At 41.3% G+C, this 24426-nt stretch overlaps 1 protein-coding gene across 1 annotated transcript; it reads right to left on the reverse strand.

Annotated features, from left to right (window-relative positions):
- Positions 1-57: 57 nt before the first annotated feature.
- bace2 (beta-secretase 2) lies at positions 58-20520 on the reverse strand. Its single transcript, XM_080732338.1, has 9 exons — positions 19971-20520; positions 13872-13960; positions 13181-13397; positions 9882-10013; positions 6314-6448; positions 5277-5378; positions 4447-4596; positions 3839-4007; positions 58-2469 (listed from the first exon to the last, which is right to left on the reverse strand). Exons 1-9 carry the CDS (start codon positions 20253-20255, stop codon positions 2228-2230), a joined length of 1521 nt encoding a protein of 506 aa, XP_080588464.1. The 5' UTR covers positions 20256-20520; the 3' UTR covers positions 58-2227.
- Positions 20521-24426: the final 3906 nt, after the last annotated feature.

Consider the following 24426-nt stretch of genomic DNA (forward strand, 5'->3'; position numbering starts at 1 on the left):
CAGACATGGCTTGTCCCCCCAACTCAAAGATATTTAGAATTAACTTAAGTCAGAATGTGTAATCCATGAGTTATTTTATTTACAGAATAATCACAAATCTGGCACAGGACAAAAACATACAGTTGAATATTTAGTTGTGTGACAATTTACAATTTGGCACACTCAGTAACAAGAACTAGAAAAAACAGTACTGCAGGTTTCGGTTTGATTGTAAGGCACCATTTTAGATGTGGCCTTTTCTGACTACAAACATTTGGCTTAATTTTGTCGACAAAGACTGGGCTAAGAGGACAATTGACTACCAAGTCACAGCCCTTAAAACACAAAACTGAAATTAATTAAATATTGACACGTTTTTTCTTAAATACATTTCTTATGGGTGCGTTCCTTTCAAAGAGAACAGTTAGTGGTAGTTTCTAAAGGTAGCATTGCTTTGTGCTTAATATTTGCAAAAAATGCTTCAGTATAAATATCCTTATGTTCCCACCCATGTCTAAAGAGTAGCTTTTTGGAATAATAATATTGTACAATCACATTCAAGTCTCAAGTATATTTAAATATAAATGGTCATGTATGCAGTATTAGTAAAATTAAATGAATCTTAAATTTCAGCATCTACTGTACTGTACTGTATTTGAGGAAAAGATTTAATGAAAATCATGAGATCTTATCGTGAACCCTGTATCGCGAATCATGGAATCTTGAGTTGAGTGAATCGTTAACAACACTACTGTGCAGGCTGATAGCGATAATGTTTATTTTTTTTATATATAAATTATTGAAGCGATTGTCCAGGCTATGGGATAAGTATCCTACAATTACAACGTTCCTGTCCATCTGGCTTATGGGATGTACTGGAACTATCCAATTCCAGACATCCAAATTTGCCCCAAACCCACCTAATTACGAGTCAGTGCACATGCTCAGTCTGAGCTGACTTAAAGGGGCATGAAACCCTAGGCCGCAGAACGGTAAAACATGGGCATGGCAGGCTAGTAAGTAACGCAGCTAGAGGTAATAAGATGAATAGTTGGTCTCTGTTAGAAATAGGTTTGCCAATGTGTAAGCAATAAGCATAGACAGTAGTCACAATATTCATATATTTTGTGCTTGTACACAAAATCTAAACACACTGGTCAATAATTACTTCCTGCTCTGTGGCTTACATCACAGTGTACAAGTGTACTACAAGGTCAGCCAGCCATGTTTTTGCCCTGCTGCAAGTTTTTTAATGAACTGGAAAACAAAACCAGCTTAGGGTTTCATCACCTTTGTCGTTAGCTCTTTTACAGGGCATGCGGTGCAGACGATCACCAAAGCAGAGAGAAAGATGGAGAGAGGTAGACAATGAATGTGTAGGAAGTAGGAACCAGAGAGGGAGGAAGACCAAAGAGTTGTCTTTCATGGATGTAGTCAGAAATCACCTGCATATTATGATTAAAGCATGCCCCCTGGCAGAGATTTGCACTCTACTGAGTGCACCTGTCTGATTGTTTTCATGTCACACCTTTGATCGAAAATAAAAACAAAGTGCAATTTAGCAGACCACTGACACGTCCCTGTAGAGGAGTTAAGATGATCCGCGGAAGGCACTACAGACATTGTAAACATCATGAAACCTGGTCATATTCTTTGTTGACAGTGATCAAATGATTGAAACTAATTTCACTACCTGAAAGATGGAAAGACAAAATCAATCAGCAATTAAAAAAAGGCACTGGTTAGATTTCTTCACTTATTACAAAATTAGGTTGGTGATAACCTACTTTAATTTGAAAATGTTTAAATATTTTTTGGGGAGAGCAGCATCAACTACAGTACTACAGTATAGAAGAGCAGTTATTTAGATTTTCTTTTTGATGCAACTGTTAACCTATTGCAAACCTTCTTGAATGAACGAAATGGGACAAATTGAGTGCAAGATAAACAAGTCATATTTAAACTGCATAAGAAGCCATGATTATTAGATTACCTCACAGAGATGGCAGAAACAGGAATGTCTTATTTTTCCATACCTACTCTCCTGTGATTGTCTTGAAGAGGGGGTCGATCCTCTCATATTTAGCACTATGGGTCAACCCGACGACCTACGGTCTTTCAGGCAACAAGTCTCATTGGTCAGTGCAGCGCCATGAGCCCCTTCCCCCGCCTCCGCCAGTGCACCGCTTGATTCCTCGCCCGCCATCCTCAGCCCGTTCTCCCCGGCCTCCCACCCCAGCCCCCTCAGTCACTTGATGCGGTTGCGGACCAGCGAGGACTCGTCCGTGATCTCCCCCGAGCGGTCCCCGCGTCGACACGGCAGCACCAGCAGCAGCAGCAGCGTGAGGAGGACCAGCGCGCAGACCCCCATCAGGGCGTAGGAGATCACCCAGAGGAGGGGCTCCCTCAGGGCCCCGGAGGAGCAGTCTGCCGATACGTCTGCTGCTGTGAACGGTCCTGCCAGCTCCGACAGCGGCACGCCACCGCTCTCTGTAGCCAGAAAGGAGAACAAAAAAGGAAATTGATGAGAAACATTGAAGAATAATTTTCAGAAAACTGCAATATTCATTGGCTATTGGAGGCCTCGTTCTTTTAGGTACAAACGTCTCTCCATCTGGGTTGGAGAGATGCATACAGTATGTGTAATGAAGTTTCATGGCTGTAGGCCAAACAGAGCATATGTTATACCTATTCAAAGTTTGCATTTTAAATGGAGATATCCGACCCCATGTGATCAGCATACTGTAAAATACACTCCCACACTGTCTTTGTTGAGCCCAAAATTAAGTAGATTTACAGGCTCACAACGCACAGATCAGCTATTTTTAGGCAAGAGATTTGGTGTTAACAGAAAATAACTGTCCTAGTATAGTTGCTTTTTTTCTTTTCCTTAAAAATACTGTGGCATTCATCTGTTGTGTCCAGGCCACACCCCCTGTGGACCAATCGTTGTAAAAAGATAATCGGTTCTTCCTTGGCCCATAACTAACCTTTCTACCAAGTTCCACCAAGTGTGCAAATCCATTAACTGCTCAGGTTACCATGCTGACAGACGGACTGCATAATGAAGGGGCAAAAACATTTTGTCCTGGGTGGAGATTAAAAACCAACTATGTTGACCAAAAAAAGAAATGTCCACATGGTGTGTGTGTGTGTGTGTATAGTGTATAGTTTCTACTATGTAAATACAGTACAATGATTGGAGTGAGAGATATTGGACCATAGCATGATAAATGCAGACCACATGACACATTTCTGCTGGCCTAACAGGATATCATGGCCAGACGGTGAACAGAACAATTTTTCACGCTGATGTAAAGATTCAGAGAAAACACATATCTAAAGAGCAGGTTATTTCCCAAACATAATGTAGGAATTAGATAGAATAGATTTTTTTTTTGTGGATTAAAGTGGATTAAATCACAAAAAAGACTATTTGTTTCCATTGTGTTCCACTGCATCTTTCATCTTTGTCCATTGGTTTATTATGCTACTGCCATGATTGTATATTTACACATTTGCCTCTCCCTGCTCTCGACAGACAGTGAAATGTTAATCCCAATACACTAGTCCACCTATCCATGAGTACAGATCCCATAGCCTGCGAACTGTTCACAAAAAACACTGAAAAACAACAGCTTAAACTGGAAAGTCTAAAATTGTCTTCGTCGCTCTATTCATATGCCAATGATCAATGCCCAACTGCCCGTGCGCAAGTTCAGATCGACTGGTCAACCCATTGTGGGAGAAAAATGCAGATCAGACAGGCTTATTCGTTTCATAGTAGCATGTGTAATGGAGACAGAAAGACAAATTAGTATTGCTATGAGTTACCTGGACATACTGTATAAACCCTCACCTGCACAGGTGCTGAGGCCGAAGCCCACCCTCCGCTGGATGCGGTCGAACACAACGTAAAAGCCCTCCATGACGGTAGCGCCAATCACCAGGCCGTTGGCCGATGATGATAGGCCGAAGCGGAAACAGTCCATCGTGCCATCCACGTCAGTGATTGGTTGGATGTACAGCTAGGGAAGGATCCACACAGACACACAGGTCAACAACATCCTGTTTCATGTGAGGATGTCTACGCAAAATAATGTAATATGGCCAAAACAGGCCGCATTCTAAATAAAAAAAAGAAAAGAAAACATTTTTGTGTTGCGTCCCAATGCATTATGACATGAGCTTTTTTCCCCTTTTTATTTAAAGAACCTTTATGAACAATTGAACATCTTTGAAAAATATTGCCCAAAATGCCCAAAATAGTGAAGCCAGGTCGAAAGTGGTTAAAAGAGTTATGGGCAACAGTATGGAAATAATGATGGGAATGTTTTTATATAATACAGATGAATAACAATTGTGAAAAATAACTAACTAGCTCAAATAATTGTGAGAGGCCTAGTGTTGACCTCGGGTAGATTGTAGAGAGTCTAGGGAAGTGCATGTGATGTAGTATCCAGGTACCTGGGGGAGGATGGTGATTCTGAAGGACTGGCTGGTGTTTGTGGCCCTCAGATAGATGGAAAGTTTGGGGAAGAACCTCCAAGGGGTTTCCCCTTTTGCCCAGCATGCCAGCTTAGTGCCAAGCCAGAATCCTGACGAGAAGTCCTGGATCTGGGTAAGAGAGATAGTGGGGCCAAGGGAAAGACATACGATCACAAGATGAGACTAAGATCAAATAGTAATACGGTTTCTGTTCATGTAGAAATAGTAGGAAAGTTCCCCACCATTCCAACAGACAGCACACCATTGTCACTGACATTTTCACACATGTGACTAATATGATCACTAAAAGGAAGAACAGTAGATCCGCACGCAGTCTTAATGTTCCCAAAATAAATGGATTAACCAAGCGGTAAAAAAAACATGTTTCGGCCTCTACGGCCTTCGTCAGGAGTACACCTGACGAAGGCCGTACAGGCCGAAACGCATCCAGCGCCCATTGAATTGTTTGGATGTGTGTGTATCTCCTGACCGCAATATACAGTAATATGTTCACTACCCAGTCATACTTGCATTAAAATATGGAGAGACAGAATGACTATGGCAGACAAAAAGATGAATGAAGGAAGGGGTAGCAGCTAAGCCATACTGTACCTATGGCGTGCGACTCAATCGTACAGTGAACTATAAATTGGGTGTATGCAGAAAGTGGCAGTTGGATAAGGCATGTGCAAAGACAAGCATAAACTGTACTGTATAATATAGTGTATATCTGATGAAGTCATGTCCTTGGAATAGAGAGTGTATGCCCTGAGAATGCCTTTCTTCAGTGTCAGTAGCAGTTGACGTACCAGAGAGGTACGTGTGATGGCATCCACCACCGCATTGAAGACTTTGACAGGAAGTCGCAGCAACGTCGTGCCACTGTCAACGATGGCTTTATCCATGTTGTACTAAAAGAACATGGGAGAGAGAGAGAGAGGGTGGTACATACTGTATCTGGCTTATGGAAACCTTGAGTAAACAAAGTTGAGAAGGAAGTTGCTTCAGTACCAAAGTGCACAAACAGGATTGGTACATTCCTTGGCTGCATAGGCTGGTTGCTGTTTTATTTCCTTGTACTGACGTTGATGATATTATCTCAGTAAGAATAATGTTCACTTGCTTTGGTCTGACTGCAGCCAATATGATACCTCTGCGTAGGGCTTAGCACAAAAACAACAACAACTCAATATTCTGACCATATTGACCATAATAACAAACTAAGTTGGTAAAGGCAAATAATAGAACAATTAGAACAGCCACATAAGTTCACATCACTTCATTGTACTGCAGCCTTTAAAACCAACCAACATGTCATACAGTATATCACAATATTACGATCCAGATATATATGGTCTCATTGCCCAGCCTAACCTTTGCCGTTCCTCACATCACACCAAGCCATTTGCAGTTTATTTAGTTTTTTCCTTTTAATCACCAGTTAACATGCATTGACAGTCCTACGGTATATGCTGTACTTCGTTGACCACCTCCTTTTGCCCCTCTACAACAACGCCTTCGCTGTAAACAGCAAATCCACAAGCTCACAACACATCATGATGCATTGTGAGCTTGTAAATCTGCTACTTTTGTTGAATGTTCGCCAAAATGTTGGCCTATTATGTAGTTTATATTCATGACATGGTTTGGTTTTATTGTATTATTTTTCCGACTGAGGCAATTTACAGGTCAATTTACTGTTGGAAAGTGCAAAAAATAAAGGTCATTACCATGACAAAAGCATCTCAACGTGCAAAACTCAAGTACCATTTTGGGGTTCAATTGTGAATGCTAGCATTTTGAAAGATCAGGCAATCAGGAGAGAGCTTGAAGGCAAGTGGTTTACCTCACTGCAGTCCAGGTTTAGATTCTGCTCTCCCACCTCCAGCTTCAGGACCTCCACCTGGTAATACCACTCTGCCTTTATGGGGGTGTACCACATCACTCCTCTGTACAGAGCTGGTTCAACTCCTCCCATGATCTGGGCAAACAGGGGCGTCACAAGGGGGGGGAAAGTCGGACTGAGTTACTAGGACCCAAGGTGGAAGGGACTTAATTATTTTATATACTTTACCTATTGAAAAATAGCAGATATACAAGCTCACAGCACGGCACTCTGTACCGCGCTGCGAGCTTGTAGATCTGCTATTTTTGAAAAAGACGTGAAAAGGTGTGAAAATCTTTGAATATATGTATTTTTTTTAACTCAAATTCTGCTTCTGGGGGGTCCCTGGAACGAAATATTTTGAGATGGGGGTCTGTGGCCAAATAGATATAATTTTGGGGGTCCTTCACACAAATAGCAGATCTACAAGCTAGCTGTGAGCTTGTATATCTGCTATTTTTCAATAGTTAAAGCACAAAATAATGTGTACTAATGCGTCCCCAGTCTAAATGGGTTAAACTCCCTTCCCCTATGAAGAACATTCATGTGGGGCCCTCAGTGAATCCTTGTACCCAGGGCCCAGAATTTGGTGTGACTCCCCTGTGGGCAAAGAAACTTCATTCAGTTTCGAGTTTACTCAATTTAATATACTTCATTAATCTACGAACGGTTCCACTTTTCCCCCAAATCATAGCAACCACACAGTAAAAGTCTTCAGTGTTACTTTAACTCTAAGAGTTGTACACTGTCGGTATTGTAGTCAACACTGAGGACTTTACTGTGTAACATGGCATATGCAGCCAAAAATAATAATAATAATAATCTATTCTAGATGATGATTTTAGCCATAGTTATGCTGTGAAAACAACAGAGTGAAAACCCAACAAGGGTATCATTTTGGCAGGGGTTTTTCCCTGTGACACAGCCGCATAGCATACTGTACATGCACGCAAGCACACACACACATACTGTACACATACACTAACAGAGACACTAAAAACCAACACCTACTGAGCACCCCACTGTCCAGCCCATCTGCCTTTGTATGAGTAACATAGAGGAGGTTTAGCAAGCCTTGGCCATTCATGTAACAGTGACAGACCTGCACTCGACAGGGGGCTATCTTAGCTTAATTAGCCCCACGCTAACTAGAGTGGGCCTCCAATGGGGGAACACATTAGGTGAGGAAGCTGCTTGCGATCATGTTTCCAAAATGCATCACGCTGCTACGTCTCATCCACCCTGGAAGGGTTTGGAGAGTCAAGACCCAGTTTACTTTGTGTGAAAGTATAGAATTAACACCACCAAAGTGAATTCTACAGATATTATTAATTACGTATATGACATTGTGGTGACACTTTAACTTTGAGTGCAATTAAGGCATCATTATATGTAATATATATAGTCCATCTTATAGCACCCAAGACAAGAATAGTGCATACTGTACATGTAAAGTATGTATAGTGCATGGTATTGTATGCACCATTCTTTGTTTAAACACTCATTAAACACAAATGATACAGTAAACCATAACATATGAAGCGTCAGTGTTAGTTTATTCAGGACATGGGAGTCAAGTCGCTGCCCAGCTGTATTCAGATGTCAGTCAGCTCTGTTCTCATACCTCATGAACATATCTGCTGGTCGTTATGTCACATGACTGCCATACTCCAACCAAAGCTCTCAATCAGCAGGGAAGGCTCCTTTTTTGCTTTCTCTACCTATGCTTGGTTTCCAAAGCTTCGGAAACATTTTCTGCTTGCTGCCTCCTCCACCCCAGCCTCCACCTTTGCACGATCAGTCTGGCTAAGCTCAAATACTTGTGATCGTCTGATTAAGTTACATGTCAATGTGGTGAGCTCAAATACTGTGATTTTGACTAAGTTTCATGTCAAAGTTGTTAAGCTCAATACTGTGATTTTGACTATGTTACATGTCAATGTTAAGCTCAAATACTGTTATTTATATACATGTCAATGTATTGCTATTATTTATTCTGCTATTGTAACCCCTATGGGGGGTATTGCTTAGCGTTCCCTGGTTTTGCTTAGCATGCTCAGAAAAGCTTGCACAAAATTCAGGGAACCTCTCCAAACGCGGAGCCCTTCAAACGCCAAGATTAACTGTATTCCATTTATGCAATAAATGGTTAAATCTGCTTGTCGTTGTCGTGTATAGAGCATCGCAGTTGAAGCCCCACCCCGTCCTCACTCTGGTGTCGGAAGCGTTTTCCGCATTCATTTCTTCCATAGACATTTCATAAAGTATTTATTTAAACGTTTTTAAGCCTTGGACAAAGCCACCTCGGCTGGAGAGGGATCATGTCAATATTCACATTTTTTTGAATGCAAAGATTAATTAGAAAGCTGAAAAAAAGGGCAGGGTACAAGACTGTGTACATCATTATTTTTAAAATTGCGGAAACTACACTCCCAGAATGCATTGCGAATGTTGTTGTTTCCTGAAATAAAGCCCTTAAATCACGCTCAGTTTAGTTATCCAGGCCAGCATATGGCCTGAAATGTAGTGATTGTCATCTCTGTGGACGCTCTTATCGTCATCCTTAACATAGTGCATCATATTTGTAAAAGAAAGACGATCGCTCACAGAGTTCTGCTGACGTGCAATAATCCGCCGGGAAGACAGGGGGCAGTAGTTACTTCCGCGGTAACCGCAAGATACATGAAAGAAGAAGAAGCTAGACCAATCACAGACGTCGATTTCACCGGATGTACATGTTTAGCAGTATGGGAAATGCAGTTCTTCTCCGTGTGATCTTGATTAAAACGTGTTTTTACTAAAACTAGAGTGATTGCATACATACTCGGGGGTTCTACAGGAGCATATAGAACCATTTTACAACCACCAGCCTAGTGGTAAGTGTACATTGAATTGCTACGACTTTGTGGCTGATAATGAAAAACGCTATGGTGAAAATGAATGGGTTGTTTACTTCCGACACCGCACTGCAATGCTCTATTCCATTTATGCAATAAATTGTTAAATCTGCTTGTCGTGTATTCCATTTATGCAATAAATGGTTAAATCTGCTTGTCGTGATTCCATTTATGCAATAAATGGTTAAATCTGCTTGTCGTGTATTCCATTTATGCAATAAATGGTTAAATCTTCTTGACTTGAATGTTCCTGCCTAAAGTTATGTTTAGACACATGTACACTGATGCAGTGAAAGCATGAATGGCCACCACTTACTCCTCCTCCAACACCACTGAAGTAACTGCTCCAATGGAGCTTCTCAGTGGCCAACAGTACAAGAGAAAGAGCACTCGTGCTCAGCCAACCTCCCCTGGGTAAATAAAGTTAAAAAAGACTATATAGCACGAATATTCTAAAAGTATTCCGTATAGAATCTGTACATGAATCATGAGGCGCCCTGAATATTCATAGGAACAAAAACATCTCTGTCTTTGTTAGAGCAGAAAACCTCAAAACCTCATTCATTCAGTCCTTTTCATAGACAAGCCGTCCCGTCTCCCAGGCCGCGGGCGGCCGCCTGCTGACTACTCACAAGACTGCCCCCCGCAGGGTCGGCAGTGGTGCTCGCCGAGAGCCCAGCACCACACATCTGGAGGGAGAAGATGTCAGGAATCCCTATCTGTCGCACCATGGAGTTGAAGAAAGGCTCCACTGAAGAGTCAGGCTGCCGGGGGAGAGAGAGACATGCACACAATAGCACCATTATTTATCAGCAGTTAGGGATTTGTTTCCCACAGGATTACCTTATGAGATTGCACACTTATGAGTGCAATGTGGGTCAAGTCATACTCATAATGCTCTAAACTAAATAAAAATATACGTCATTATAACACATTTATTTCCCCCCCGTGTACCTGGACTGACTATAGGGCTGCAACTATTGATTGTTTTACTTTTGTATTTGTTGAATGTATACAGTATATATGTTTGCTATTTTTTTAATATATCGATGACATTAAACTTTTAGTCTGTACTTTAGTCTGTAGTAGTTTGCGATGCGACATGCTGTGAGCTTGTAGATCTGCTAATTTAAAACTAACTAAAAAGAATTATAAACCAATTATTTGGATTACTGTAATTCTGTCTATAGATGAGAGATGGGTATCATTATGATCACAGTGTCTATTGGAAATATTACTTGTATCAGCTTATTTTCAGGGTGGCTTTTGCAAACTTCAGAGTCACTTGCAGACTTTTCACGCTTTGCATACTGTACATACAGTAGGTCTATTGACACTATTGGGGTAAGTAAATAGAGAGAACACAAACTCTTTGAGGCCTAAAACCTGAAATTTACATATACTGTATACTGTACACATGTGTGTGCAGAAAAAGAAAGATAGAGTTGGAGAAAGTAATAGAGACAGTGTTCTCCTTGACGAAAGGATGTTCTCTACTATCTTCTTGACCTCAAAGCCTTTTTTATGTCAAGGGGCCAGGGTTCTGCATGTGATGCATGACTAACTGCCCTTTGGCAAGCCAAACTTAAAACACCAAGTGAGACCTCAGCAGTATAAAGTTGGTAGTGCAACCCGGCATATCTGCCCTTCAATCATTTACATTTGATCGCACAGATTGTTAAGACTCAGCACATGGAGGTATTTGTTTCTCAGTTGAGTTATTTTTTCCTCTCATACCACTTTGTATGCATTGTTAAGCTGGTCTCACATTACAGGAGTTTAGAAATCCTAACCGGCAGAACAATGAAAGAACCACCATGCATTTCCTCCATCTCAGCTGTCCAACGCACCCGTTCAGCAGGTTGTTATCTTCAGGTTGTTATCTTCGTGGTCGCCGACCCATATCAAAATTCTGTCATGGTAGCGCCACTTTCTAGCTGCAATGCTGCAGCCCTCCTAGACCAAGGGCTCCCAAACCTTTCAGTGCTGTGACACCCCACAATAATCATATTTGAACTGGGTACCCCCCACCCTGACAAGCACTTGGAATTGTAGGCATTACATTTAGTTTAACTCGGTTCCACAGATAAATATTGTGAAAATAGCCAAACTACAAGCTCACAACGCCTCGAGCTTGTAAGCGATGTTTGCCTCGTTATTACGTAATATTCTACAATTTGGCCAATTGGGCCAATTAAAAAAGTCTTAAAGTTATACTATGTAACTTTCTTTTTATAAAACATATCTTAAAATTGTCCTAACTATTAAATCACTAAAGTTTTAGAACCCCCACTCCGTTAATTTCAGCCCCAAAAGACTTTTCTTTATATGTTTTCTACTTAGCCGTGACAGGGGCGGGATTTCGCGGCAAAATGACGTCATCTGCATCATCCGTATACGTTGTGTATACGTTGGCCAATCACATTGCAGATCATACACACATGATACACTACCGGCCAATGACAGTGCATCTTGAGGTCTCTTCAGGAAATAGCTTGCTTCAACAGCTTTGTTTACACTGGTCTAGAAGTCTAGCCTGTAAACCTCCCCAACGCCGGTCCGCAGAGGGACACTACGGATGCGTGGCGACTTGGCGACTTGGCGAGGCGGACGCGGGGGTCTGAAGGCCCAGTCCGTGGCGAAAAACGGACGAAAAAAGCAGACGCGGCCGCGGTTTGCTATAGCGCTACTGACCACTAGTTGAGCAACTTACACAGTATAGCTTTAAGAGTAACTTTAGAAATGTGCAGATATCCAATAAAACATTTGTACTGTATGTTGGTTTGTTTACTGCTGAGTGATAAAACAATGTTGCACAATAAGCGAACCATCTGGGGAACCCCCAAAATAATTTGGGGACCCCCAGTTTGGGAACCGCTGCCCTAGACCAATGCGCATTTCATGCATCCCAGTAGCGGCTCTCTCCGCTCAGCACTTGTAGACTTGTCTCTCTCTGAGACCATCCCAGAAGCATATCAAACATGTTTATCATTATCCGGGTGGCCCTGATGAGTTCTTTTAAAGTTTGGATCTGTGAACCCCTGACACAACAGGATCAGCTTACCCTGCAGTGAGAGACCAGCTTTGGAGATATTAGTATAACCTAATTCTGTTCATTCTTAAGCCCCTTTTCGACTGCAGCTTTAGCACCACATTACACGACACTACACCGCACCACACCACATAAAAATATCGACATTTTCCATTACACAAACGTACCCCTATCGGTAAGAAACAAATTGACCTTTTTAACTGTGATTATAATACAACATAAAGTATTAATATATTACTATGATAATTATAATACACTATAATAGAGTATAACAGTGATTATAACACAATAGAATCTATTATCATGTATTACAACGATATCCTGGTGGTCTAAATGAAAAGTCAGTGAGTGTCAGTCATTATGAAGTGTTTGCCCCTGTTTGGCCTAGCTCAGACTTACTCTGGATTGGATACTTTTTAGTACCACGTTTAGTACCACTTTCACACCACTCTACCCAGGTCCTTGTAGTGGAAAACCTGGCACAAGTGGGCGGTGTGGAATGGTGTGGTGTTGGGCCATGTCAGTGGAAAAGGGGCTTTAGAGCTTTCTAATGGGCAAAAATATTATTTTCTCGATTAACTGGTGTAGGATATCAAGCCAACAATCTGTTTGTGACATTTTGAATATGCTTGTGCCAAGGAACATTTGAACTGTTTAGTTGCATGATAGCAAAACGGGTTCATATGGGTTAATGATATTGATTCATTATCTGTTAACAGGTTTTGATTAATGACTGTGAAATATTTCAATACTATTTTCAGCAGCTCCTTGCCAAGCTTTGTTTGAGTAAGCTTTTATTTAAACAGGGAGGGAACAACTTGATTTCACTTGAATAAGCAAACATACAGTATCTTCCAATCAAAGCACACTTCCTCTTACCCGTGCCAGCAGGGGATAGGCCAGACCCAGGATGCCTTGCCAGTTGACTCCAGGCAGGAAGAAGCCATCAGAGGACAGGATGGCCGCTATGTTGATGGTGAAGGTTCCATTTGGGCCTTTGGGCATTGTGACAATGTCAGTGCCCAGCTCGCCCTCCCAGTTTCCCTGGGTGTACTTGACAGCCACTGCCCGCCTAGTAGACTGGTAGGTGGTAGAGCTACACAAGAGTAGGTGCAGAGGAACATTGTATTCATCCTAGTCATGAACAGGCGCTTTATACAAAGTATAATAGAATATGAGATTTATACAAACTAAAATAGGGTTTTTGAACCTTATAGGCGGTGTTAATATTATTTGTATTATTCTTAATTATGTTGTGTTAAATAGCTATATTCCGATAGCAATCATTGCTATAGACAGTCAGTGTTTGCTCAGTAACAGGGGTCTCCCCTCTCCCCAGCTCTTTATAGAAAATATAAGATACATTCTCAGGTCACAACACTAATTGTATCCAGTCAGGAGAGAGAACTCATACAGGACAGAGGATAAACGATTGGAATTGGAGATGAAATGAATACAACACACACAATTGTAACAGAAACACTATGATGAAAATATATACAGGGGTATATATATTTGTCTAGCTTGCTGTTTGCAGCATTATACAAGCTAATTCCAACCACTCACTCACAGTGCAGTGTCGAAGTAATGTGTAATGAAGGGATGTGGAGCTGCAGCCACAGCAAAGTTACTGCTGCCTGTATCCACCAGGATGTTGAGCTGAAAAACAAAAGACAAAGTTTGCTTTATCAGTCATCCAGGTTACGTGACAGAAGCTGTTCACACCCAAACCTGGCGAACTCACATGGCAAATAATGACACATCAAAGACATCCTCCATCATTATTTTGTGCAAATGAGACAGACTGAATAGACAGAAACGCTATAATGTTAACGTTATAAGAATTTGTGAGAACGCATTATATGGAGATTGGTTAAACATGGGTGAAGCGGTCCTTTAAGAATGTTATTTAGATCATTTATACAAATGCTAGGTTTGATGATTACCTGGTAATCTAGTTTCTTTGAGGCACAACATTTTCTCTTCACAAGTTTGCATGCTACTTGCGTGACTATTTGCCCAGTCATTTGTTGACTCGGGTTCATGCGTGCTCTTCTTACATTAAGGTATGTTACTCTGGATAAGAGAGTAGTGCTAAATGCCTAAATTGTAAACTGATTAAAAGTGGTGCTTGAATTCAGTAAGCTATTAGTGACAACCTCTACACATGTTCCAAGAAGAAAGTACTGTATGACCTGTCACGGAATGTGTCACATGTGTGTTAGGGGACTACGCACGTTAAAGCAGTTGAGGTGATATCTTTGAAGGCATCATGTCAATGAGGGTGTGTGAACTAATAAGTCGACCGACTTCTGTCAACTCTTTTACAACAACCACTGGCTGGCTGCATGAAGGTCATTACTAAACATTCCTCGCCATTAAGGTGGAGTAGGGTCAAATCAACTAATGCGCCACAGAGTTTTGCTAACTCAAAACAGAAGATGTTTATTTATCAGTCCTCTGATTACCTATTAGGGCACAGTTGTCTGTTTAGGGACAAGTTAAGTAAAACAACAAGCGGTGGTTTTGGTGTTTTTCCACCACTCTACTTCTTGTGTTCACCTCTTCTGGGATGGAATAAAAATAGAAATCTACATCTGCATGTTTCATTTTGACAGAAAATGCATCATTAGACATAGCTGACATCCAAATAATTGCAGTAGCTATGGAGACCTAGGCTACCTTAGGAGACCTTAGTCATGAACCAAGTCACCTAACTGAATTAATTTCCTATTGATAAGCCATTCAATACACTTCTAGCTAAGCCAAGCCCAGTACCAACAGTTCAAGATGCAACAACGCGTTCCTCATTCTTGTGTTAAATTTCCCCTTTAGAAAGACCGGACGAGCAGGAAGGAAGCATTGATATGTAAGCAGACTGCGCACATTAACTGAAATACAAACATGTTCTTCCTCGGCGGCATTCATCACCACAAAAGACCTTTTTTAATTTTTATTAAACAAAATATTGGCTAAAACCGATATTATTACATTATTTTGATATCGGTTCTATACCGATCTTGCATTTTAAGGCCAACATCGGCCGATACCGATATGATGACCGATTAATTGTCCATCCCTAGACTGAAATACAAATAATAGTAGCCATGATGCCACACTGTCATAACCAGAAAAGAATGTTCATTCCTTAATGCTTTGTTGAACACAGCAGCCCTTTGCAGTAGGAGCAATAAGGAGTTACTCGTCATTACTATTATGCTTTCTAATAGTTTTCCTATTTACACAAACATCATGGTTTTGTCCCCTTGTCCCCTCGCCTGATAGTGTTTCAGACATTTCTAACTGGCTATGGGAGGCCCCAGTTGGCTCTTCACTGGGATTATGGCTTATCAGTTCCTCCTCATTGGGCTGGCCCTGGCACCACCCTGTTGGCTGTGCTATCAAAAAGACCCAGCACCACAGATGGCATCACTCCACCCACACAAGGAAAAAAACAGTCAAACTAAACCTGCAAAGTTTGACATTTAACTGTAGCCTATTGCTGGAGGAAGACTGGGGACATTTCCATTAACATTTGAGTTTACATTATAATGGTCTTATTCCAGCGTATGAACCTTAGTCTTTATTAACCATGTAAGCTCTATATACTTTGTCATACAATGAAAAGCGGGGGAAAATCTGCTCATAACTCATCGTGAATCATGATGTGATGCATTGTGAGCTAAGCCTGTAGATCTGCTTTTCTGTGTTTTTTTTAAAGGTTAAAAAAAACATTTGCCTATAATGTCATGCCCAAAATAAAATAAGGATGCCAAGTAGTTTATCTATGGAAAAGGAAAGCAGTGAGTTAGGCTAATAATGGACTGGATTAAGTTTAGATATACAATGGACATATGTACTGCATTCACATCAAACTGGTTAAAGGACCACTTCACCCATTTTCATACCATTTCTACATCTTCATATAATGTGTCAACTCCACACTAACACTCATTTTATTTCTGTCTACTCAGTCGGTGTCTTACTTTGTTTTGACACAAGAACAATGGCTTCTATTTCAGTATGCTACGTAACTTTCCAGGAAGAGAAAAGCTTCTACACTCTGCTACATTTTTACAGTTCTTCCATTGGCAACTGTAATCTCTCCCCCACCCCTTTTGTTCTTTTCATTGAACCAAAATCATTAGAATCATCTGATCAAAAAAGATTTGTTCAACAATTTATACAGTGCTTGACCAGAGCTCCGCCTTCGTGGTCCCACTCACTGAACGTACAGTGCAACTCATTCAACAAATAAACAGAGGAAGGTCATTCACTGGATATGCGGTCATTGAGTGAGAGCCTGCCTCCTCAAGTTCACTGAAGAGATGATTAGTCGTTGTCGTTCACTGACTCAAGTCATTTCATACACCGGGATTACACACAGTCAGTCAGTGAGCAGGGATACACAGTCAGTCAGTGAGCAGGGAATAGGGATACACATAGTCAGTTAGTGAGTGGCTGTGGACATCCGAGAAGAACAGAGACACTCCTCAAGGAGCTCAACTGAGAAATTAACAGATCTTCATCTTCATTTTAATTTTCTTCTGAAAGTCATCTAGTTAATTTTGTTCACCTGATGAATAGTTCTTTCAAATAAACTGTTTGTGAATGTGAACAACACACACTACTTGGCTGAGCTTTCCCTGTCTAAACTGGCAGTGGATCAGTGGCAGCGGTGTGCATCTGTTACCTGTTTGTACCAATTAGCAGACGTGATACGTTCCAGCCGACACCTCGGCCTAGCTAACAGATGTGACAATTAGTGGCTCATTTGAATAGCGCCTCATTTAACACCAAAGCTCTGTAATCACATCACTGCCGACATTAGAGTCCATGTAAAAACCGTGATGTAATGGCTCGGTTTACGCTGTTTTTCCACATTTGCTGTGGAAAGTGAAAACCACTCATTTAGTCATTTATCGCTCATTTATCACTCATTCATGTACTCATGTTAATCTGTTATCTAATTCAGCGTGGCCATTTCATCTGTACAAATGGGATTTATCAATGAGTACTGCCATACAAACTTATGAAGTGTGACGTATCTCCTCTACTGCTTGACTTTATTGGCCCAGTATTCTCTTTCATTATCGTAACCTTGTCATCATGATTGTTTTATATATTGGGTATATTTGATGCTGCACATGCAGCCAAAGATGCGATAAGTAACGAATGAACCTGACATCATTCAAAGAGTTATTAGCACATTATGAGTCTGTGCACATCCTGGGGTCCTCAGGAAGAAACCTGCTGGTTGTACACGAGTCAAGGCTATAGACAAAGGGTGACACCCTCTGATACCCTTTGCTATCAGGGCTCCTCAACTGTGGAATGACCAGACTCCAGCATGCTCACACATATGCTTCCATTCTACGGGAGCAAAGGGGTGGAGCTGCCCGTTGCGGCACATTGACCACATTGAAGCGTACGAAGCTCTGAGTTCAACATTGGTGAACTTTGACAGGGCGGTATCGAATAGGAAAGAAGCGCCATGGTTGACCCCACTTGGCAGCCATTTAATTCTTTTTCTCAGCCATCCACGCAAGACACATAAGCACATATGAAGCTCATGTGTGAGTCAGGATTGCTAAACCGCCGTCTTCAGAGTGAAGCCCTAGGCCTGTTTTGTAGTTTGTTTTCTTGTACAGGTTAAAAACGACAAAGTGTAAAAGCATGGCAGGCTAACCTTAGTGCTCTGTAAGTTAAGCATAGCCAGCATCTAATAAGCCTACAATGAACTGGGTGTGTAAGATTTAGATGTGCCTGCCAATGGGAAAGCTCTGACAACACGGTTGTCTGAGTTTTGGGCATTTATGTCCCCCCCTACCCTCAAACACAACACACGTGCATATCTCCTTGTATGGGCCGTTCTGTCCGTGACATCAGCTGTGGTGATGTCAGTCTCTGTGTACTTTCTATGACGTTAAGGTCGTTGCACACTGCTGCGTTTTTTTTTTTTTTGGACGAATATAGGAGTGAATTTCTGAGCACGTAAATAAAGAACTCAACCTCACGTTATGTCAATCACGTTTGCACACTGCCACCCGTTTCATATTTATTTTCGGACCACTGGGTCCCTTGCTCCCTCTATCTCTCTCTCTATCTCTCTCTCTCTCTCTCTATCCTTGCCCTGAAAAACGCATTTCGTAACGAAAAAACGCAGCAGTGTGAAACCAGCTTAAGTCTTGTGTGACGTTAGTCTCGTACTACGGACATAGGGACATACACACAAAGCCAGACGTAAGAGCGGTTAGTACCGCTCAAAAATATTTTAATGTAAAGCACCTTGTAACTTTGTTTCAATAAATGTTCTATTATTATCTTTCTCAAATCTAAAATGTATTTAAACTTTCCAATATCCTACTCTGTCTAATCTATATATAGAGAGAGGGAGAGTAAGATATTAGGATACATACAACTATCCAATTTTCTGTTTAGAAATGTCCAAATGTTCAATAAACAAGTATACATCATGTTCCACCTGTTTCACAGAATTCTTTGAAATAATTGTAAATGTGATTTTAATCTAATTGAACTTTTTCACATTTTGTGCCGCCGTCATCTTAATTTAACTCAAGAGTGAAAACTAGACACTTAGATGTCCGTTTAGAGTCTGTTTCATTAACACTCAGGATTTACAGTACACAAGTTTGTTGCACATTCTTCTCCCAGGCAGGGCAAACCTAGCAGTGACATGGCAGAAAGAGCCAGGGATCACATTGGGCTCGAAGTTCTAATCTGTGCAATCCAACAGTGTACAGCAGTCGAACTGAGAGGATTTAACTTATTAGGCAATGTCTTTATGTTTGACTACCCACATTAAACCGGTACAGCCTAGCCTTCCTCCACTGGAACAGAGATTATTATTTTAGATCCCTTTTACAAAAACTGAAAGGAATTTAGCCCCATTATATCCTATGTTTCAGGGAGGAATGTTTTGCCATTTCACCCATTTCTTTCAGGTTATGTGGGTCTAGTTCCAATGAGCCGCAGAAAAATATGTAGTATGATGGAGGTCTGGTCCTATGTTGTGTAGAAATAACTACTCTCTCTTGCTTTGGCGCCTCATAATCCCAGTCAGCTGCCTATAGCCATTGAAGCAAGCAACACTGGTTCTCACAGGCTGCCTGCATCATGTGAGTTCATGTGAGTGTGGGCTTATTCTGCCTACACATCCCATGGCTTCACAACCAAAGTCCTTGCAGCTTCCTTGCTGCATTCTGCACTGACTGTAACAGAAACAAGTTAAAAGCAACAAAACACTAACAAAGAATGTGTTGATGAGTTTTACTGTACTGTATTTATCATAAAGTGGTGTTATCTCTATTAAGCTCCTATAATCTAACCAATTTGGACTGGCTCATTAGTTCATGTCCTGGAGGTAAACAAAGCCCCCCACCTCCTCTGGATCACATGCTGAAGAAATTCCCTTCTTCAGACAGAAGGGACAGGGAGGGAATCGGTCATCTATGGTTAAAAAGTACAAATGTGACATTGTCAGAGTTGTCTTAGGTGGTAGATCATTAAGATTTTTATTTATTTATTTTATTTACATTTGCCCTAATCTAATATGTCAGGCTATTCTTGATTCTCTTGAAATGTTCTTGAAAACAAGCAAGCAAGCAGCATAGCCTACATACATGTAGTCAACACTATAATACAATACCTTTTGGCCGGGAGTACCAAGTGACATCTCTATGTAGTAGCCCCGTCCAGAGTCACCTTCCAAGTTGTTGATCAAGTCCAAAAAGTTCACTAGACCAGCTGGATCAGAGGCTAAGGAGAGGACACCAGAGGTTTTTGTGTCTTGGAGGGTTGACAAATCCAATTCCAGGGAGGAATTGAACCTCCCTGGGTATATTTTAAGTGGAATTGAATAGTAACATTTGCAAATCCCAAAGCAGAAAGTAAAAACAAATGCCCTGAGGAGGCCAGCATTGCTGAGTGCCATAGTTTTCGTATTTAATGAACTCCTCAGGGAGAGTTTAGACCTCTGACAGAAATTCCAACTCCTCGCAAGTTTGCTCCTTATTAGTTTCCAACACAGCCATCATAAAAACTCCTTTTTCACAGTGACCGGCATCGTGAACACGTACGGACCCCTTTCGCTTTCGGCTGTCAATGATGAACGCAGCAAGCAGCCATTGTTACAAATTAAAGTAAACAAAAAGACGTCGTTCGCGTGTAGTCGCATACAGCATTCTCAAATACTTGGCTCTACTTGGCCACAGTGATCCGTCAGCTTTGTTAACACGTCAACCGTACGTAGTAAACATTTAACTTCCGACTGGTGTACTTCAAAATAATGGTGTGGGTTATGGAATGGATTGGAATACAACCAGCCCATGGACTACCATTAAATGCGTTTTAAATATGAGGCTTTTGTTTTTAGTATAGCCTACTATTTTAAAAAATAAATCCTATCCTGCTATTTGTCCCAAAGCTACTGCAAAATATAGCTGCTATTCGTTTAAAAAAAAAACACAATGTGACACAGCTCTGTTTACACATGCTGTGTGTACCCCTAGCTCTGGTCCATATACTCCAGTATCTGGCCTATACTCCTGTTCGCAATTTGAGGTGAGGGGAGTTTCTCACCTGAACTGAGTCAGTGGGTCCCTAGACATGAAAAATCACTGAGGTGCTCGTCCGCCATAGTGCCACGAATGGCGCAATGGCCACATCAAATATGGCCACCATCGGCTATGATAAAAATCCAACTTTTCTGTTTCTGGGTGTATATGCACATGTAATACCTCCATTTGGACTAATTTGGGTGTGGGGAATTCATTTCTGATATTGTTTTGACCATTCTGGGTGATTTGGACCTTGAAAGGTCATGGTCAAGGTCATTTTGTAATTCCGAAGACCATGGCAACAACTTGGCCATTGTTAGGAGTAAAAACAGGTGCTGTAGGTCTAAACCAACTAATTCTGACATGTATAATTCATTTCTGGTATTGTTTTGACCATTAAGGATCATCTTGTCTTTGAAATATCAATGTCAATGCCATTTTTCAAAAACGATTTTGTTTTTACTAGCACTTTTATTTAATTTTTTCTTAATAGTTTGTTTTGTTTATAACAAAATACATACTAGTGAGAAATAGAACAAGTACTCACCCCCATTTAACTTTAAAGGGGGGTTTTAAATGGGTGTTTAAATAAGACTATTTATGACTATTTATGAATAAAAGTGACAAATAAGATCACATAACAAAAGCAAATAACAATTTCCCTCAAAGTGCACCATATTGTGGTTGTGTATTATGATGCAAGTTAGTATGATGTGTTTTTTACAGGATGGATTTGCCATTGTTCCATGGCAAAATATGATGCACAGAATTGATGGGTAGCTATGCCCCTCCCAAAAAACTTTTGTCCAATGCTAGCTTAGAATAACTTCCTGCTTGAAGCTGCCAGGTGCTAAGCTAGCATTGGACAAAAGCTTTTTGGGAGGGGCATAGCTACCCATCAATTCCACCAGCCCAGCAACCATATCGACGAGTGTCACGCTTCAGACATGGGAGTGTACTAAAGTCAAAGTGTTCCTTCCTTTCCTCTGATTCCTTGGCTGTTGCAAGCAGGTGGCAAGAAATGCACTAGGAAGGTGCCATTGTTGGTCTCAGCAGTTGTACTGTACTTCTCTGCTACCATGTTATGTCAAGGTCTTTGGTTCTACAAAGTTTTCAAGATATTGTACTGTACTCGGTCAGAAGCCATAGCTGCATGTTTAGTCCCCACCTGGCTCATGCAGTCATCTCCAGTCTCCAAGGCATATGTGCCTTGATCACTGTCTTGTGGTGCTCCAAGATGAGAGACTGCTTGATGCAGTGGAAGCATGTGCCATAGTGCACCTCTAGTGCCATACTGCAGCCAGATCTCCTTCATCCCCAGTGCTTGGATGTTTGTATAGCATTAATGCGAAGGAGACTACGACAACTCTATGGGGTCCGCTCATAATCGTGACGTTAGGGTTATGGATAGGTTTAGTTATAATGGGGCCAATTGACTCCACATGTAACACTAGCCTCCTCAATCTATATGGAGATCCCTGTCCCAATGTCATCAATATTAAGGACATATCTGGGAATGCCCATATTTGGTAATGCCCATATATGGGCATGTTTGACATAACATTGTTGACTATCATGCAGGGGTCTCCATATATGAGTAACTGGTCCCATATACATCACTGGCCAGATGGCCAAGAATTGGCACGACCTCGCCCTTTAGGGCACACCCATCCCTCAGCAACTTTCCAAATTCTGGGTGCCTGAGGAGAACAAACAGTTCTCCAGCTGTGTTCGGAATATGGTGTCCAATCAAGCCTGTGGCAATGTTACCATCATTGTCGGACGACAGTGGCTCAGTATAGAGCAGCTGCATTGAAATCTGAAGGTTCCAGGTTCGATTCCCAGCTCTTCCTGGTTATGTGTCGAAGTGTCCTTGAGCAAGACACTGAATCCCTTACAGCTCCTGATGAGCAGGTTGGAACCTTGCATGGTTTCATGGTGTGTGAATGTGTGTGTTAATGGGTGAATTGGAGAAAAGCACTATATACTGTAAATGCAGTCCATTTACCATTGTCTCTGATGAAGATAACAAAGGTGGAGTAGAGATCCCAGACATCTTGAATAGGATTGAGGAGGCTGACACATGGTGCATGTACTGACTCCATTATAACCAACCCTAACCTTCACTAACCTAATGGTCTGAATAATGGGATGTCGGAATTATGGCAGACCCCAGAGAGTTGTTGTCTCTTTCGCTTAACTGCTATACTATACCCCATATTTACAAGAACTGGCTGCAGTATGGCACTGGTGAGACTTGGAATATGCTTCCACTGCATCGAGCAGTCTCTCATCTTGGAGCACCACAAGCTAAGACAGTGATCAAGGCACATATGCCTTGGAGACTGGAGATGACTGCATGGGCCAGGTAGGGATTAAACATGCAGTTATGGCTTCTGACCGAGTACAATATATCTAACAAACTTTGGAGACTGAGAGGCAAAGACTTTGACAGAACAAGACACAGCATTGGTAGTAGAGAAGTACAACTGCTGAGACCAACAAGGCACCTTTCTTTTTTTTTTTATATCTGTTTATTAGATTTTCCTTTTTTTCTTTTCAACAAGTACAAAAGTGTCAAAGTTTCAATTATTACAAAATGTACAGATGTAAACAACAACAACCCCAAGAAAAGACAAAACATTACAACACAAAACATAACAAAACAAAATAAACAAGACAAAAAGAAAAACACAGCAGATGGCGAAACGCAGCAGCAGCAGGACCATAGGGACGATGTCACAATCCGTCTCCTTACAAATTAGTAATAAAGTATGAGCAGTCACAGCAACTGTCCCCAGGGGGCAGCTCAGTACTGTCTGATCACTTCATCCTCTCTAGCATAGCTATAATCGGTAACCATGTTTTTTGAAATACATCTTCTTTGTTCGACAGAGTAAACCTTATTTTTTCTAAATGCAGCACACCTCCCAGCCACATGTTGATCGTTGGGGACCTTTCAGATTTCCATGCCTGTAGGATTAATTTCCGGGCCAATAGTGTAGAAAGCTGAATGACCTGCTCCTCATGTTTGCTGTGTGCCCAACCTGGAGCCACTACACCAAACAGTGCAGTTAAAGGGTCAGGGGGAAAGTCTCTTTCATAAGCCTTTGCCAGGAAGTCAAATATTTGGCCCCAGAACTGTTGCAGTTTATGACACTGAACGAATTGGTGAGCTAGGGTTCCTTGATCAATAGAGCATTTCGTACACATAGGAGAAGAGTTTGGAAATATCTTATTGAGTTTAGTTGGGGAGAAATGCAACCTATGTACAATTTTAAATTGAATCAAAGAATGTCTGACATTAACTGAACTATTGTGAATCTTGTTGATACATTCTTCCCAGATCTCATCCGAAATGTCTATGCCCAAATCCGTTTGCCAATTTTCTTTATAAAGTTGAGAAGACGGACTAGATAGGGAGTGTAGTAAGTCATAGTACTGGGACACAGCACCTTTTCCAAAGGGCTCAATAACCATGATGCATTCTAAAGCAGGATGGTGAGGCTTTTGTTCATACTGTGGTATATGTGTTCTGATGTAGTG

This window comes from Nannobrachium achirus (assembly GCF_963921795.1).
Source record: "Nannobrachium achirus genome assembly, chromosome: 8".
Taxonomy (NCBI): Eukaryota; Metazoa; Chordata; class Actinopteri; order Myctophiformes; family Myctophidae; genus Nannobrachium; species Nannobrachium achirus.

Coding starts and splice junctions, on each gene's coding strand:
- bace2 (XM_080732338.1), bottom strand. CDS start 20,255: ATGGCACTCAGCAATGCTGGCCTCCTCAGGGCATTTGTTTTTACTTTC. Junction 13,961..19,970: donor TTGGTACTCCCGGCCAAAAG/GTATTGTATTAT, acceptor TTTGTTTTTCAG/CTCAACATCCTGGTGGATAC. Junction 13,398..13,871: donor CATTACTTCGACACTGCACT/GTGAGTGAGTGG, acceptor ACTCTTGTGTAG/CTCTACCACCTACCAGTCTA.